The sequence below is a fragment of the Nomascus leucogenys genome, unplaced genomic scaffold, assembly GCF_006542625.1.
Source record: "Nomascus leucogenys isolate Asia unplaced genomic scaffold, Asia_NLE_v1 002180F_13223_qpd_obj, whole genome shotgun sequence".
Lineage (NCBI taxonomy): Eukaryota > Metazoa > Chordata > Mammalia > Primates > Hylobatidae > Nomascus > Nomascus leucogenys.
The window spans coordinates 1-13211 of record NW_022096187.1 but is presented as its reverse complement, the minus strand read 5'-3'; the positions used below and the strand labels follow the sequence as shown (position 1 = coordinate 13211).

Sequence of the window (13211 nt, the reverse complement as noted above, 5' to 3'; positions counted from 1 at the left end):
CTCCCCAGCCCGCGCCCCCCGCAGGGCTCCGCGCGGCAGGAGCAGATGCAAGCCGTCCGGGCGCCCTCCCCACCGCCCCAGGAGCCCGGGCGCTGGTCTGCACTCCCCACCGGCCTGCTGCTGGATGAGCTCCTGGCGTGCCCAGAGTTTCTGCAGCAGGCGCACCCTTTCCTAGAAACCGAGGCCCCGGGGGAGCTGCAGGACTCGGAAGAGCCCGCCTGTCTGGAACCACCCCTCAGCGAGGAAGAATACCGGGCTCTGCTGGAGGAGCTTTAGGACGCGGGCTGGGGACGGGGTCGGGGCAGGGCGGTGGCCTCTCTTTCGCGGGGAACCCCTGGCTGGGCACGGAGGGGCGTGTCTTCCCTCCGGGCTGACCCGCCTGGCATTCCTGCCTTCTAGGTCTGGGCCCGGTGAGAGACTCCGCACAGCGGAGAACTGCCATTCTTTCCTGGGCGTCCCGGGGATCCCGGAGCCGGCTCAGGTACCAGCAGGTGGGCCGTCTACCGCGCACGCGCGGGTTTGCGGGCAGCCACCTGGCCTCCTCTGGGAGCAGCCCGGGCAGAGCTCTCTTGCCTTTCCGCCACCCCACCCCCGCCCGACCACCATCGACCCCCCCCCCCCCCCCGGCAATATGCGTCCTTCCCCGGGCCGGGTGGAGACCCCGGTCCCGAGAAACACCGGGCCCGGACAGCGTCCAGGCCTTCTCTCCCTCCCGGGGCTCGCCCCCTCTGCGCCTCCGCTCCAGCGTCGCTCGCCCACCCGCGCCTCTGCGGCCTCCCAGGAGCTGCCACCATGGAGCGCCTGGCGGCTAAACGCAGACCCCAGACCCCGGGCACACCCGGGATGCTGACCCTTCCAGGCGGGAGGGAAGGCGGGCACAGATGGAGAGAGGAACCGGAGACCTAGAGGGACGGAAGGATGGGCGGAGGGACCTGGGAAGGCAGGGAGGGAGGGAGGGAAGGAGGGAGGGACTGACCCACAGAGAGAGGGAGGCAGTGAGGAACGGAGGGAATGACAGAGGGACCCAGGGACAGAGGGAGGGCGGGAGGGAGCAAGGGACAGAGGGAGGAAGGCAGGGAGAAAAAGCGGTCTCCGGCCTCCCGGAGCAACAGGACCCCCGCGCTCCGGGAAACCGGTAAGCGCCCGGGCGCGGGCTGAGGGCTGGGCGGCGGTCCGGCGGGGCACTCGTTCGCCCCGGTTCCGTCGCCCAAGGAATGCGCGGTTTCCTCAAAGTGGAAAGACGGGGACGCGGGTTGCCGTCGGGTTTTCACCCACGTGGTTTACCGACCACACATCCCCAGGCCGAGCCCCGCAGCGGAGCGCCGGGCCGACAGCCCCGACCGCCGACCACAGAGGAGCCACACTCAGGACGACTGAAGCCTGATTTGGGATCTCGGGGTAGGAATGTGTTCAGACAGCTCACTGTGAACCAGTAATAAAGGGTGGGCAAGTGGGACCCCAGCCACTCCATCAGCATGACGGCCTGGGCTTGTTTGTATGGCCTCATTCTATTAATGAGGTGGGCATGTTATATCTGGCAGGGACTAGTTAGGAAGCAAGCCCAGTGTCTGGTAGCATGCACTGAACCGTATGTAGAAGGGGATTAGGTCCTGGGGGCTGGGCCTGTGTGCTCAGGGCAGTCTCTGCAAAGGCACAGATGGTGTTTTTGAACAGGACCTGGGGAGACAGGCCGGTGCTCACAAATGCTGTTTCCCCCAACTGGCAACCAGTGAGAAAAACGCCTGAGTGTAGGTCTGACCTGCCCCAGTCTGGAGAGCTGGTGCTCTCTGGAAAGGTGGCTAATGTGTACTGTCTGCTGTCTCCCTGTCTGCCACTCCAAAACTTCAGGGCAAAAATAATCCAAGATTGTCAGGATGAGCCTGGTGAGGGTGGCACCTTTGGGGACAGGCCCTTCAGCCTGGCAGAGTCTCCTCCCCAGGCTTCTTGGGGAGCCTGGACGGCAAAAGCCTGCTTTGGGGAAGCAAATGAGAGATGTGTGTGTGAGCTGGGTGCCGGGCAGCATGCACGGACAGTGCTCTTCTCTCTGGCTCTTGTAGAACTTGTCCATGGCCTGTGTGATGGTCTCTTGGTAATTCCCCCCGCCCACCCCACAGATAAGATGAAGCCAGCATAGCCTGGGGGTGGGCAGATGTACAGGATCTACCCCAGGTCCCCTGGGCATGCCCACCTGCCTCCAACATGTCAGGGAAAATATGTGAGGCCCCTTTTTGTTCTCTAAATGTTGACAATGGTCTATTGCAGCCAAATGGGAACAGGCAGGCAGGAGAGTGTCTCATCTCGAAAAAAGTGGCTCCTGGAAGCTGCTGGGAGGTGGGAGAGGTCCCCCATACTCCCCCAACCTGTTCTAGGAGCAGGAAAAGGGGCCTCTGTGACAGCCCTCCTCAGTGGCGCTCACTGTCTGAGGGGTGTCCTTGCCCAACCCAGGTGCACACCCATCTGAGATGACCTTGCATGGACCTGATTGGGAAGGTTCAGCTACAGCAACCACTTGAACCTGCTCACACCTAGTGTCTCCACTCACGTGTGGAGCTAGATGTTCCTCCCTCCTGTAGTGGTATAGCCAGAGTGGCAGAGGGGACAAGTCACTGCTGCAGTTCCCACCTGGGTCTGAGTGGGGGTCAGGCTTGTGTGCCCATGTGTTTCCCAATTACCTGGTTCCATGTGGGGGCTTCATGGACAGGAGTGGTGCTTTTCCAGGCCTCTTTTCCATATGCCAGCAACAGGCCCAGGTTTCCCAAGTTTCTGGAGCCCCTCTTCCAGCCTGGCAAGCATGGCATGTTGTAGGGGAAGGACATCAAGCCTACAGGCAGCAGAACGTGTCAGGGTATGTTCTCTAACCTGGAGGCCCCTGGTTGTTTACCTCTTTGAGTGAGAGTCAGCTTAGGATCTCAACATTCTTGTAGGACTTCAGAACTGTACAGACAGTGGCCCAGGAGGGAACAGGAGCTGGGACTGGCAGCTAACCAGAGTGGTGGGGGTTGTAGGGCTCAGTTTGGTCTTGCAGGGAATTCAGGGAGGCTTGGATTTGCTGAAGCTCTAGACAAGCTTGGGCTTGGATATGGAAACAGCATAGAGCAGGGGCCCTTCTGGAAACTGGACTCTGAGTAGTTGCACCCTGGTGCATCCATAGGTGTTCCCCACCTGGAGCACAGCTGTGGATAGAAGCAGGGAGAGCTGTGGAGGGAAGAGGAGGAGGAGGGAGTCTCAGGGCAGCCCCAGCATCCAGGCAGGGCCTCTGCAAGTGAGATGCAGATCCAGCCTGTTGGCCACTTAGCAGCTGCTTGGCCGGCTGCAGATCACCTGATCTCTGTTCACCAGTAAATGGGGGTTGCAGTAGCACTTACCTTCTGGGACTCCTGCAGCTTGAAGGGGCAGCAAACACCATGTGCTGAGAAAGCGCTGAACTCAGGCAAGCTTCTCCAAGAGCACCACAGCAGATTAACATCCAGCCTGTACAGGACACCATCAAATCTCCCCATCCCTCATTCCAACGGAAGAAAAGGGAGTCTGTGTCCTAGGGGAGCAAGCACAGGCCTATCTGTGCAGTGGTCACACGGCCCAGGTGGGGGAAAGGCCCTTGGATACATGCTGGTTTCACCAACCATCTGTGGGTTGGGTTTGGCCTGGACCCCTGTACCCCAGGAGGCCAGTAGCCCGCTGCATGGGAGAGGACTGGGAGGTGGGTGGGAGGTCTGAGCTTTGAGGGAAGCCATTATTTGGCCTCATGGGAAGTGGTGCAGGTAGTTGTTGGTGGCTCAGTTTTGCAGGACCTGGGTGATCACCCAAGGAGTGAAAATGGCCTTTTTATGAGAAGTTTCCAAAATTGATGCACGCTCATCAGTTGAAAAGGTGAGTAATGCTGACAGTGGCTTCACCTGCCCCTTCCCCACAAGTAACTGGTGTTCAGAGGTGGATTTGGTTCCTTCCCAGCCTTTCCCCTTTGCATGTAGCTGTGCATGTACTTTTGTGTGTAACATACACATGTTCCCTGGAGGGGTTACTTTAATTTTTTTATCTGGGGGGATAACTAGTGAGGCAGCCTGACACTTGCTTATCTTTTAAGTGTGGAGTCCTCTATGGAGTGGGATTGGGTACTTACTAGCTGGCCTCTGCCAGCTGTTTGGCTGCCCCAGTTTCTGCCCTTCACAGACATGCTGGCCAGCTGTTGTGACATTCAGTGGACTTGTTTGCAGCTAGTGTGATGAGGCAAGTGGATCCAGGTGCATTATAAACTGAAAAAGCACACAACATGCAGAGGGAAAGGATAAATGACCATGTGTGTCCTGCTCTGCTAAAGTCCACATCACATGACTGAGATGAAAAACATTTTTTCACCTAACATTTGGGCACTGAGAAACGGCATCTATGTTTTACTTTTTATTTATAACAGAAGAAATACTGCCAGGCTTTCTTTTCCATTTTCCCCAACTCCCACTTTACCCCCTCAAGTTTACCTACCTCAGAGAGAAAGCGGAGCTCGCCTGGTTAATGAGAGCCTGAAATAATTTGAGCCAGGTCACTGTGTAAAGGTCAGACTGCTTCTGTCTCCTTGTGCCTCACTTGCGCAGCTCAGATATTTCATAGCTCCCTGTATACGGGTAGCTGTGTTACCCTCCTAGCTGATTTCTTGGTTTGATACATGCCTGAGAGCATGTGGGAGCACTTCAGGTCTAGGGTCGTGGGAGGACTGTTCTGCCAGCCCAGCTCATCCCTCCAGCTCAGCCTGCAGCATGCCTTCCTCCATCTGATTCCAGGGTGGCAGATGGCAGGTCTCACACTGACCTGAAGTTTATGTGACTTTTTCCACCTCTGCTTTCCCAGACAGCCCCTGCTGTGGGACTTGTAAGGAGATTTGTGACGGTCAGTATCTACTTTTCTTGTGTGGGTGTTTTATAAATTAGAGCCCTGGAAGGGAATAAATGTTAGAGGTACTCCAAACCCCTAACATATAAACATCTAAGCCTGGACCTTTTTTGGTGGTAAAATATATACAACATAAAACTTACCATTTTAACCATGTTTAAATGTACAGTTGAGTGGCGTCCAGTATAATGTGTTGTACAACCATCTCCTTTATCCATATCTACAACTTCTTTACCATCCTAAACTGAAACACCAAATCCATAAATAAGTCTTTGAATAGAAGACTGATGCATTTGACTCCATAAAAATTAACACTTTATAGGCGAGAAAAATGCCTCAAGGTCAACAGACTGGGGAAATAGATCTGCAACATACATGACAGACAAAAAGCTAATTTGGGTAATATATACATATATATGTTTATATATTTATATATATTTATATATGTATATATTTATATATTTATAAATTTATATATATTTATATATTTATAAATTTATATATATTTATAAATATATATATTTATATATTTATAAATTTATATATATTTATAAATATATATATTTATATATATGTAGCTATATAGCTATCCTAAATTATTAAAAGACCAACAGCCAAATTGAAAAATGGACAAGGGATGTAAAGAAACAGTTCAAAGAAACATGTAGATTTTTAAATACTTGCTAATTTTTTTACTGTGGCAAAATATGCGTAACAGAAAATTTAAGTACGTTAAGGATAAATACATTGTTGTGCAACTATCACCACTATCCCTTCCAAACCTGTCTTATCATCCCAAAGTGAAACTCTGTATCCACGGAACAATAGCTCCCCTTTCCCTTCCCCCCATCCCCTGGAAACCACATCCTACTTTCTGTGTCTATGAATTTAACTGCTCTAGGTACACTATCAAAGTGGAAAGCATGGAGTATTTGCATTTTTTTGTTTTAATCTTTTCAAGGTTTATGTTGTAGCATGTATTAGAATTTCATTTTAAGGCTGAATAATATACCATTTTGTGTATTGATCATACTTGCTTATCCATTCATCAGAAGATGGACATTTGGGCCTTTTCTACCCTTTGGCTCTTGTGAATGCTGCTATAAACAGGGGTGTGCAAATTCCCACTTTCAGTTTTTTGGGGTATATACCCAGATGTGGAATTACTGGATCATACAGTGATTACTGTTTTCCACAGTGGCTGTGCCATCTTACTTTCCCACCAGCAGTGTGCAGGAGTCCTGACTTCTCCACGTCCAGCATTTGCTGTTCTCTGGGGCTTTGTTGCTTTGGTTTGCTGGTGGCAGTTTTTTTGATGGCAGCTATACTTAGATTTGTCAGTTGGTATTGCATTGTGGTTTGGATTTACATTTTTCTCATGATTAGTGATGCTCAGCACCTTATACTGTGCTTACTGGTCATATGTATATATTCTTTAAAGAAATATGTATTTTAAAACCTTTGCTCATGTTTAAATTGGATTGTTTTGTTGTTGCTGAGGTCTTTATGTGGCCTGGATATTAATTACTTATCAAATATATAATGGTGAATATTTTTTTCCCTCCATGAATTGTATTTTCAATCTATTGATTATAACTTCAGATACATACAAGCTTGGCACTTTGATGAATCTTTTTATGTATTTTTTGTTGTTGTTGTCTGTGCTTTCACTGTCATATCCAAGAAGTTATTGCCAGATTCTATGTTATGAAACATTTTTCCTATGTTTTCATCTAAGGGTTTTATAGTTTTAGCGCTTACAATTAGATGTTCTGTTCATTTTAAATTAAGTTTTTTATATGGTGTAAAGTAAGGGTCCAACTTTATTGTGTTCCATGTAAATATTCATTTTTAACACCATTTAAAATATACTGTCCTTTCCCCATTGAATAGTGTTGACTCCCTTGTTAAAAATCATGACCGTGTTCTTTGGTTCTTTATTTCTGTTGCATTGGTCTTTATGTCTGTGTCTATGCTGGCACAGCCTTGTTTTGGGTACTGAAGCATTGCAGTAAGTTTGAAACCAGGAGTTGTTAGTCCTCTAACTTTGTTAGTTTTTAAGATTGGTTTGGCTACTTGGGGTTTTTTGAGATTTCATTGGAATTTTAGAATAGGTTTTTCTATTTTTGCAAATATTGGAATTTTTGTAGTGATTTTATTGAATCTATAGGTGACTATAGATAACAATGGCATCTTGACAAGGTTTTGTCTTCCAGTCCATACACACATGATGTCTTTTCATTTATTTGTGTCATCTTTAATACTTTTCTGCAATGTTTATAGTTTTGCTGTACAGGTTTTTCATTTCCTTGGTGAAGTCGGTTTCTAAGTATTTTATTCTTTTGTGCTATCAAATGATACTGTTCTCTTGATTTCTTCTTCAGATAGTTTGTTATTGTAGAAATACAACCAATTTTTGTGTGTTGATTTTGTATCCTGTAGTTTTGCTGAATGTTATTTATTGCATCTGATAGTTTATCTCACAGAAACTAAAATATTTTTAATACATAAGATTATGTCATCTGTGAACAGAAAATTTTACTTTTTAAAAAATTGGAATATCTTTTATTATTTTACTTGCCTTATTGTTTTAACTAACTAGAACCTTCAGTACTGTATTAAATAGAAGTAGTAAAAGCAGGAATCCTTGATTTTGCTCTTAGGGTAAAAGCTTTTGGTCTCATTATAATGTTAGCTGTGTGTTTTTTTTAATATAACCTTATGTTAAGGTGATTTATTCCTTTTTATAGCTTATTAAGAACATTTTGTCATGAATGTGGGTTAAATTTTGACAAATGCTTTTTATTTTTTGATTAAGATGATCACATGAGGGTTTTTTCCTTCTTTATGTTAATGTGATATTACGCTGATTTTCATGTGTTGGAACATACTTTTATTTCAGGAGTCAATTATGCTCATTCATAGTGTATAATCCTTTTAATGTACTGCAAAATTGGAATTGCTGGTATTTTGTTGAGGATTTTTGCATCAGCATTTGTGAGGGATGTTTGTTTGTAGTTTTCTTATGGTACCTTTGTCTGGCTTGGTGTCAGGGTAATACTGGCCTCATAGAATAAGTTAGAAAATGTTACCTCCTCTTCAACGTTTTGAAAAAGTTTGAGAAAAACTGGTGTTTATTCTGCTTTAAACGTTGGGTAGAATTCAACAGTGAAGCCATCTGGTCCAGGCTTTTCTTTGTTGCTGGGTTTCTGATTACTGATGCCATCTTCCTGCTGAATCTCCTTGCTGAATAGGTTTATTCAACTTTTCTGATTCAGTCTTAGTAGGTTTTTTGTTTCTAGGAATTTGTTCATTTTATTTAAGTTATTCAATTTTTTAGTGTATAGCTCCTTATGGTCCTCTCCTACATCCTTTATTTGCTCCAAAAATTTGTTAGTAATGTACCCATTTTATTTTTGAGTTTAGTAATTTCAGTATTCCCTTTTTTTCTTACTTGATCTAGATAAAGTTTTGTCAGTTTTGACCTTTTTCAGAGAACAAACTCGGCTTTGTTGATTTTTGATGTTGTTTTTCTGTTCTCGATTTCACTTATTTCCACTGCTATCTTCATCATTTATTAGATTCTACTAGCTTTTAGTAGTCCCTCTTTGAGTAGTCCCTCTTTCAACTGCTATCTTCTCATTTTTAGATTTCTAGTTTTAGTAGTCTCTTTTTAGTATCCTTTTCACTGCTATCTTCATCTTTTTAGATTCTGCTACTTTTAGTAGTCCCTCTTTCCACTGCTATCTTCATCATTTATTAGATTCTGCTAGCTTTTAGTTGTCCTTCTTTTAGTAGTCCCTCTTTCCACTGCTATCTTCATCATTTATTAGATTCTGCTAGCTTTTAGTTGTCCCTCTTTTAGTTGTCCCTCTTTCCACTGCTATCTTTGCCATTTGTTAGATTCTGCTAGCTTTTAGTTGTCCCTCTTTTAGTTGTCCCTCTTTTTCCCTCTGTTTTTAGCTACTTACGAGTAAAGTTGTTGATTCGCTATCTTATTTTTTATAATCATTTATAGCTATAAATCTTTCCCTTATGCTATGGTTTTTGATGTATCTCTTTGGTATTTCATATTTTTAATTTGCCTCTAGATATTTTCTATTTTCTCTTGTGATTTCTTCTTTTATCCATCCTTGAGTGTTTAATACCTATATTTTTAGACATAAAATGTGTAACCTACAAAATTTTCTTGATTTGTTACAGGTTTATTTGTTGTAAGTTTTTATTTCAGAATTAATGTGTGTATCAACATTTGTTATATTCTCATAAACTTTGTAATACATGGAGATTCCTGCTCCACATATGTAAGCCTCTACATGAATATTATTTTGAAGCATTTAACCTTTTGTTTTAATATTTTGAAGGTCTAAATTAAATTGAGATTTTGGTTTCTGAGATGATATCATGGTAGGTGACTGATAAATGCTTAAAAATTAGCCAAAACTTAAGTTAAAGTTTACCTTCAAGATTCAACCTGAATGAGTCGCCCTGTATTGCTGGTAATAAAAAATAAGTCTTTAATGGTATAAAAGCAAACTTCCGAGAATGTTTTTTCCCCGTTGGACATCTAAATTAAAAGCTGTAAAAAATTTTGATGTCCTGATGCATTTTTTACTTTAGAATTCCGACTTTTTCTGGTTAAAATTTTTCCAAACAGATTCCTGTGTATTTGAAAGACAAATAATTTTTTTAGTTGAAATGCTTAAGCAGTTAAATAAGGCCATGAAACTTTCTTGAACTTCTGGGAATCCATGAGAAAATCTGACATTATGTTCTACTCTCTTGGAAGGTAGAAATATCGTTTGACTTCTGTTTTGCTGACAAGAAATGTGGTCCTGACAAGGCTACCTGGGACAATGACCTCACGCACGGAAAACGTTGGAGCCCATCTGTTTCCAATCTGCTGTTTTCCAAAAATTAGGGAAGTTCAGCTTTCCCTTTGATACTTTCTGTTTCTAACAACCCCAATGCCAGGGCTGTCCTGCTTCTACAAGTGACAATGACAAATATAGACCTGAAGGAAGATGAGCTGATGGCATTCCCAGCTTATTACCACTCCTTGGGGGCCTTATCTCACATACATGGATTCAACTCATAGACTCAGCTGGGTGAGTATTATTCAGCTACATTAGAAGTGACTGCTTAAGACTCAGGTGTGTGGTGAAATGAGGCAGAATTTTCTCAACGGAGTGTTAGAATTTTCTCCTCATAATTACCATCTTACTATCACTAAATCATAGCTAAAATAAGGAAATTATTCAAGAAGAAATAGAAATGTAATCTTATGAGGACATAAATTTAGAGATTTGTGGAAAGCCCTTCATAATTTTATGGTGTTCTCTTTGAGCTGGGATTATAGTTGACATTTCATTATAATATGTTAGCTGTTCTAGACTTTATGCATTTATGTAAAGTTTTCTTTGTTGTACTTTAAGTTCTGGGATACATGGGCAGAACATGCAGGTTTGTTACATAGCTATACACGTGCCATGGTGGTTGGCTGCACCCATCAACCTGTCATCTACATTAGGTATTTCTCCTTATGCTATTCCTCCCCCAGCCTCCCACCCCCCGGCAGGCCCCAGTGTGTGATGTTCCCCTCCCTGTGTCCATGTGTTCTCATTGTTCAACTCCCACTTATGAGTGAGAACCTGCAGTGTTTGATTTTCTTTTCTTCTTTTTCTTTTTTTTTTTTTTTGAGAAAAAATTTCACTCTTTTTGCCCAGGTTGGAGTGCAATGGCATGATCTTGAGTTACCCCAACCTCTGCCTCCCGGGTCCAAGTGACTCTCCTGCCTCAGCCTCCCAAGTAGCTGGGATTACAGGCACGTGCCACCATGCCTGGCGAATTGTTTGTATTTTTAGTAGAGTCGGGGTTTCTCCATGTTGGCCAGGCTGGTCTCAAACTCCCCACCTCGGCCTCCCAGAGTTCTGAGACTACAGGTGTGAGACAGTGCTCCTGGTCTGGTTTTCTTTTCTTGTGTTAGTTTGCTGAGAATGATGGTTTCCAGCTTCATCCATGTCCCTAGAAAGGACATAAATGCATAGTATTCCATGGTGTATATGTGCCACATTTTCTTTATCTAATTTATCATTGATAGGCATTTGTGTTGGTTCCAAGTCTTTGCTATTGTGAACAGTGCTGAAATAAACATACAGTGCATGTGTCTTTATAGTATAATAATTTATAATGCTTTGTGTATATACCCCATAATGGGATTGCTGGGTCAGATGGTATTTCTGGTTCTAGATCCTTGAGGAATTGTCACACTGTCTTCCATAACGACTGAACTAATTTACACTCCTACCAACAGTGTAAAAGCATTCCTATTTCTCCACAGCCTCGTCAGCAACTGTTGTTTCCTGACTTTTTAATAATCGCCATTCTAACAGGTGTGAGATGGTATCTCATTGCGGTTTTGATTTGCATTTATCTAATGACCAGTGTTGATGAGCTTTTTTTTCATATGTTTGTTGGCTGCATAAATGTCTTCGTTTGAGAAGTGTCTGTTCGTTTCCTTTGCCCAGTTTTCGATGGGGTTGTTTTTTTCTTGTAAATTTGTTCAAGTTCTTTGTAGATTCTGGATATTAGCCCTTTGTCATACAGATTGAAAAAATTTTCTCCCAATCTGTAGGTTGTCTGTTCACTCTGATGATAGTTTATTTTGCCGTGCAGAAGCTCTTTAGTTTAATTATATCCCATTTGTCAGTTTTGGCTTTTGTTGCCATTGCTTTTGGTGTTTTAGTCATAAAGTATTTGCCCATGCCTATGTCCTGAATGGTATTGCCTAGGTTTTCTTCCAGGGTTTTCATGGTTTTAGGTCTTATGTTTAAATCTTTATTCCATCTTGAGTTTTTTTTTTTTTGTATAAGGTGTAAGGAAGATGTCTAGTTTCAGTTTTCTGCATATGGTTAGCCAGTTTTCCCAACGCGATTTATTAAATAAGGAATCCTTTCCCCATTGCTTGTGTTTGTCAGGTTTGTCAAAGATCAGATGGTTGTATGTGTGTGGTCTTATTTCAGAGTTCTCTATTCTGTTTCATTGGTCTATGTGTCTGTTTTTGTACCAGTACCATGCTGTTTTGGTTACTGTAGCTGTATAGTATAGTTTGAAGTTGGGTAGTGTGATGCCTGCAGCTTTGTTCTTTTTGCTTAGAATTGTCTGGCTATTTGGGCTCTTTTTTGGTTCATGAGAATTGTAAAATAGTTTCTTCTAATTCTGTGAAGAATGTCATTGGTAGTTTAATGGGCATAGCATTGAATTCTTTTATAAATTACTTTGGGCAGTATGGCCATTTTCATGAATTAATTCCCTATCCATGAGCATGAAATGCTTCTCCATTTGTTTGTGTCCTATGTGATTTCTCTAGGCAGTGGTTTGTAGTCCTCCTTGAAGAGGTTCTTCACTTCACTTGTTAGCTGTATTCCTATGTATTTTATTCTCTTTGTAGCAATTGTGAATGAAGTTCATTCATGATTTGGCTCTCTCTGACTGTTGTTGGTGTATAGGAATACTAGCAATTTTGCACACTGATTTGTATCCTGAGATTCTGTTGATTGTGGTTCATCAGCTTAAGAAGCTTTTGGGTGAGATGATGGGTTTTCTAGATACAGGATCATGTCATCTGCAAACAAAGATAATTTGATTCCTCTCTTCCTATTTAAATACTTTATTTCTTCTCCTGCCTGATTGCCCGGCCAGAAATTCCATACTATGTTGAATAGGAGTGGTGAGAGAGGCCATCCTTGTTTTGTGCCAGTTTTCAAGGGAATGCTTCCAGCTTTTGCTCATCCAGTATGATATTGGCTGTGGGTTTGTCATATAGGCTCTTATTATTTTGAGGTGTGATCCTTCAACAGCTGGTTTATTGAGAGTTTTTGACATGAAGGGATGTTGAATTTTATTGAAGGCCTTTTCTTCATCTGTTGAGATAATTGTGTTGTTTTTGTGTTTAGTTCTGTTTATATGAGGAATTACATTTATAGATTTGCCTGTGTTGAACCAACCTTGTATCACAGGGATGAAGCCATCTTGATCGTGGTGGGTCAAGGTACCCTTATCAGTCTTAGGTTCAGTCTTTTTACATAATCCCATATTTCTTGAAGGTTTTGTTCATTCTTTTTTGTTTTTTTTTCTCTATGTTTCTCTTCCTGTCTTAGACAGATAGTTTTGAAGCTCTGAGATTCTTTCCTCCACTTGGCCTATTCTGCTAGTGATACTTGTGGTTGCATTGTGAAGTTCTTGTGTTGTGTTTCTCACCTCCATCAGGTCAGTTATGTTCCTCTCTAAACTGAATATTCTGGTTGTCAGCTTCTGTAATTTCTTTT

At 43.2% G+C, this 13211-nt stretch overlaps 1 protein-coding gene across 1 annotated transcript; it reads left to right on the top strand.

Moving 5' to 3' along the window:
- Nucleotides 1-175: 175 nt before the first annotated feature.
- On the top strand, nt 176-907 carry LOC115833844 (WAS/WASL-interacting protein family member 3-like; the record flags this gene model as incomplete). The annotated part of the gene is made up of 1 exon (XM_030808666.1): nt 176-907. A coding segment is annotated over one exon (675 nt), but the record flags the coding sequence as incomplete, so codon positions are not given.
- Between the last annotated feature and the right edge of the window lie 12304 nt (nt 908-13211).